The sequence below is a fragment of the Penaeus monodon genome, chromosome 10 (genome assembly GCF_015228065.2).
Source record: "Penaeus monodon isolate SGIC_2016 chromosome 10, NSTDA_Pmon_1, whole genome shotgun sequence".
NCBI lineage: Eukaryota > Metazoa > Arthropoda > Malacostraca > Decapoda > Penaeidae > Penaeus > Penaeus monodon.
This window is the reverse complement of record NC_051395.1, coordinates 6,100,036-6,104,760: the sequence shown is the minus strand read 5'-3', so window position 1 is coordinate 6,104,760 and position 4,725 is coordinate 6,100,036. Positions and strand designations below refer to the sequence as shown.

Below are 4,725 nucleotides of genomic sequence, written 5' to 3'. Positions count from 1 at the left end.
TTATTCTTATCTCCCGGTTCCAGTATTCAATAACAATAAAGAATCACCAAGCAAGAGGTACAAAGCCCATTCAGAACCTGCGCCAAAGAAGAGCTCTCTGTTCCCTCTATCCCTCCTCCCTCTCCCCTCTCTGCCTGGGATCCCTCCTCCCTCTCCCCTCTTCCCTCTCTGCCTGGGATCCCTCCTCCCTCTCCCCTCTTCCCTCTCAACTCCCTCTCCCCTCTTCCCTCTCTGCCTGGGATCCCTCCTCCCTCTCCCCTCTCAACTCCCTCCCCTCCCTCTCCCCTCTAACCCAGGATCCCCCCCCCACCCAGCACTAGCCCCACGTCGAACCATCAGTGAGTTTATTATAACTGTTTCATGATATCCTATACTCTTTTGTTGAACGGGGGGGGGGGGGGGAGTATGGTGTTTTTTTGTTGTTGTTATAATTATTTCTGAAACAATGCTCTTTGTTCCTGCTTTTTTTTTAAGGCCGTGAATATGATGATTATCAATTTCTGTTTTCCTTGAGCCGAATGCGATACCACTCTCGGAGCTCATTATATTGGGTCTGTAGGCCCGTGTTGTCATGCGAGGCAGACGGAGCACGTACCTTGAGGTCCGGCGGGTGCAGCACGCCTTGCCGCTGCATGGTGACCCTGAGCGCCCCCGAGAGAGCGGCCAGGAGGACGTCGTTGAGACACGTCCTGGTGACCTGCTTGATGCGCACCACCCGGTTCATGGAGACGCCGGCCGACCACAGCACCAGCTGGCCGTCGCCGCCGTCCTCGCCCCACACGGTGTAGGCGCCGCCGTCGCTCGAGCTGCTGGACGCGATCTCGCGGTTGCAGCCGCAGCACGACGCTCTGCCGCTCCGGGCGATGCGCGGGCGTGGCTTGGCCGCCCCTCGCTTCACCGTGAGGGGGTTGAGCTCCGGCCGCCACCACCACAGCCACGTGAGCGTCGTCAGGGGCCCCACCAGCGCCGCCTTGATCAGGTTCATGCCGTAGGTCATGCCGCCGAAATGAGGCTTCTGCGGGATGTGCATGATCTGGTTGTCGGAGAGGGACTGGCACAGCACGCGCACCAGCGACATGCCGTCGGAGATACACTGGTGGAGGCGGCACACCAGCACCGTGTCGTGGCTCCGCCCGTAGTCGTGCAGGACGATGACCTCCCACAGCGGCCGCGACGGCGGCAGCGGCTGCGACAACAGGGAACTGACGTACTTCTGGAGGGCTTCCTCTGTGGTTATGGAGGGGCCCGAGAACACATGGTTGTGCAGGTTGAAGTTGTGGTCGTGCACCCAGGCGGGCCCCCCCGGCACCTGCGACACCATCTGCGTGAGGCGCGGATACATGAGTCCGCCGGCGCCGTTCTTGGCCTCGACCACCCGGGACGCGAGGAGCTGCTTGATGCGCTTCAGGTTCATCGAGGCGTCAATGATGAGCACGCTGTGGATCACGGAATGATTATCAATGTCTTGCAAGAGGAACTGTGCGTCGTGGGGCGCTAGATACTCGTGGTGACACGTCTTGCAGCCGCGGCAGCCGGAGGCCTGGCACAGGGCGCCCAAGGCCTTGACCACGACGGCGAAGGGCAACGCCAGGAGCAAGGCGAGGCTGAGAGGCACGCTGATGACGCAGGTGAGGACAGCCTCCGTGATGGTTGTGAGGAAGTTGAGGAGGACGCTCTCCTCCAGCTGGTGAGTGACGCGCTTGAGCGGCGCTGACTTCAGGTACTCGGGTATGGTGGCCTCCACTGAGCGTCTTCGCTTCCTCTTCCACGCCTGCGAGAGCTGCTTCTCGGCCTCCCGCTCCTCTAGGGTCTCCACGTTGATGTACGTCTCCTGCAGCCGAACGTGGTTGAGGGACAGGTCGGTCTCCCGCCGCGAGAGCCGGGGCGACTCGGGGCCGGCGTGCTGGGTCGCCCGGTGGTTGCTGAGGCCGTCCGACGGAGGGCGGGCGGCGGAGGAGCGGCTGGACGAGTGGACGAGGCCGCAGCGGGGCTCGTGGGGCGCCGCGCCGGCCGGGGACTCGCGTGACGCCACGCGCGGGACACACTCGCGCGAGGCGATGCGGGGCAGCGGCTCGTGGATCAGCAGCTGCGACACCGACTCGCGGGACGGCCGGCGCGGCAGGGGGTCGTGGGGGGGGAGGAGGGGGCCGGCCTCGTGCACGGACGAGCGCGGACTTCGGTCCCGCGGCGACTGGCGCGGCGACGACTCCCGCGAGGACATGCGGGAGGACGCCGAGTCCCGCGGCGACGCCCGGTGCGCGTGCTCCTGCGGCGACATGCGATGAATGTGCTCTTGGGAGGACATGCGACACGCGTGCTCCGGGGGCGACGCCCGGTGCGCGTGCTCCGGGGGCGACATGTGTGAGGGGGGGTCGTGAGGCGCCATGTGTGAGGGGGGGTCGTGAGGCGACATCCGGTGCGCGTGCTGTTCCTGCGGGGACATGCGAGGCGGCCCTTCGTGAGGAGACAGGCGGCGCTCGTGGGGAGAGAGATGGAGGGTCCCCGGCGCATGCGGCAGGTGGCGAGCTACCGGCTCGTGGGGCGACAGGCGGGGGAGCGACTCGTGCGAGAGGCGCGACGAGTACTCCCGGGGGGACATGCGAGGGCCGCCCTCGTGGGACGACAGCCTGATGGGCGCGCCCTCGTGGAAGGACAGCCGCGCGGCGCCCCGCTGCGGCGACAGGCGGGGAGACGCCTCATGGCTCGCGGGGCAGCGCGGGATCTCGCGGAACGACAGGGGCGAGCCAGCGTCCTGGGGCGAGAGCCGCTGGGAAGGATCGTGGGGCGAGGAGAGCCGGGAGGAGGGGCTGCTGGAGGCCTGGGAGGTGCGCGTCAGCGGTGGGGGCAGGTTGGAGGCGGACAGCTGTAACGACGACGTTCCGCCATTTTGGTAACATTCCATTCTTGACTCTGCCGTGGTATCATGTCATCCTGAAAGGACAAAGAGGCATTTTAGTCGCGAGACAAACATTAACCGTCATTAACCTTCGCACATTGCAAATAAAAATAACGATTACATGAAAGGATGGCCTGATTATAAGCTCATATTCAGCGGAGTCCAATCTTGCTCTCTCGCTACAATGAGATTAATAACAATAAAGCAACACAGAGGCATATCATCACGTGGAATTAATTCTTCCCCGTATCAAATATACTAACTACTGCGTATCTGCGAGACCGAACCTTTCAAACCCACATCTATCCCATATCGTGGCATGGAAAGAAAGGATAAGATGAAATACCATAAGGATAAGATGAAATGAAGGAAACACAATTACATGTCACGATCCAATTCCATTTCTCCTTCTGGTTATTCCCTCTTCGCATGCCACTCGCTCAATCAACACCAAATTCCCAGAAACAAAACAAAACAAACACACGTCCCTTTCCATAAACAATCATCACAATCTTCTTGAAACCATCTCCGCGCTGAAACCTACACTTCGGACGTCGCTCCCGAAGGCTTCAACTCAACAATCCCGCTTATTATGCGTAAAAAAAAACGTAATATCATTCCGCGCGCGTCTCTATGTCTAATTAACCGATTCCATCTGCGTGTGACAGAAGCTGTGCGGCGGTGCGATCATGCGGGCATTGGGAACCTAACGGTACGCTGCGTTTAAGCCCTCCGGAGTTAATGACGCATTAATTAAGGTAATGACACGATGCAGGTGAGCGCGTGGAGGGCTCAGCGGGTACCGTCTCCTCCTTATCTTTGTCGATTCTAGGTCCACGTGTCGCTGCCGAGTGGAGGGAAATTCAGATCCTTGCATCTCGCTCTCCTTTGGCACAAGAGGATCTTTAAGAACCTTTATACTCAACTTTGGGAATCTTCATCTTGCTCTTATTCTTTAAGAATCTTTATTTCCATCTTTAAGGGTCTCTAGCTTCATCTTTAAGAATCTTTATTTCCATCTTTCAGAATCTTTATCTTCATCTTCAAGCATCTTTAATTTTATCTCTAAGAACCTTTATCTGTACATTTTTCTTTAAGAATCGTCATCTTTATCTTTAAGAATCATTATTTCAATATTTAAAACTCTTTATCTTTATCTTTAAGAATCTTTAATTCTCTTTAGGAACCTTTATCTTTATCTCAGACTCTTCACCTCCTGTTTTCTTCGAACGAGCAAACACCAGTGGCTCATCATTCGTAGAAAGACTTTCTATCTTCACCTTTAACCAACGGATGAACGAACGACCGAACGCACGGACGGATGAACGAACGACCGACCGACCGAACGCACGGACGGATGAACGAACGACCGACCGACCGAACGTACGGACGGATGAACGAACGACCGACCGACCGAACGCACGAACGAACGAACGTCAACTGCGTGGTTCATCATTCAGCTTTTTACGCCGCTTCCGACCTTGCAGATTGCGTCGGGTCCCTCGGGAGCGGAGAGAGGTGGTGAGAAGAGAAGGAGAAAGGGAAGAGGGAGGGAGGGAAGGAGAAAGGGAAGAGGGAGGGAGGGAAGGAGAAAGGGAAGAGGGAGGGAGGGAAGGAGAAAGGGAGCGGAGAGAGGTGGTGAGAAGAGAAGGAGAAAGGGAAGAGGGAGGGAGGGAAGGAGAAAGGGAGGAAGAGGGAAGGAGGGAAGGAGAAAGGGAAAAGAGGGAAAGAGGGAAGGAGAGGGGAAGAGAGGGAAACAGAGAAGGAGAGGAGAAGAAAGGGAAAGAGAGAAGGTGAGGAAAGAAGAAGGGAGGAGAGAGAAAAAGGAA

At 57.8% G+C, this 4,725-nt stretch overlaps 1 protein-coding gene across 2 annotated transcripts in view; it reads right to left on the bottom strand.

Annotated features, from left to right (window-relative positions):
* Positions 1-427: 427 nt before the first annotated feature.
* Positions 428-4,725, bottom strand: part of LOC119577800 (altered inheritance of mitochondria protein 3-like) — a 13,138-nt gene continuing 8,840 nt past the window's right edge. Inside the window, exons 2-3 of one of the 2 annotated variants that reach the window (XM_037925370.1) lie at positions 1,567-2,931; positions 428-1,428 (exon numbers count right to left, since the gene is read on the bottom strand). In XM_037925370.1, the coding sequence (XP_037781298.1) occupies positions 494-1,428; positions 1,567-2,902 (2,271 nt within the window). In that variant the 5' untranslated portion in view covers positions 2,903-2,931 and the 3' untranslated portion in view covers positions 428-493. Of the gene's footprint in view, positions 2,932-4,725 lie in introns of both variants that reach the window. The other variant, XM_037925369.1, reaches the window with a different exon arrangement.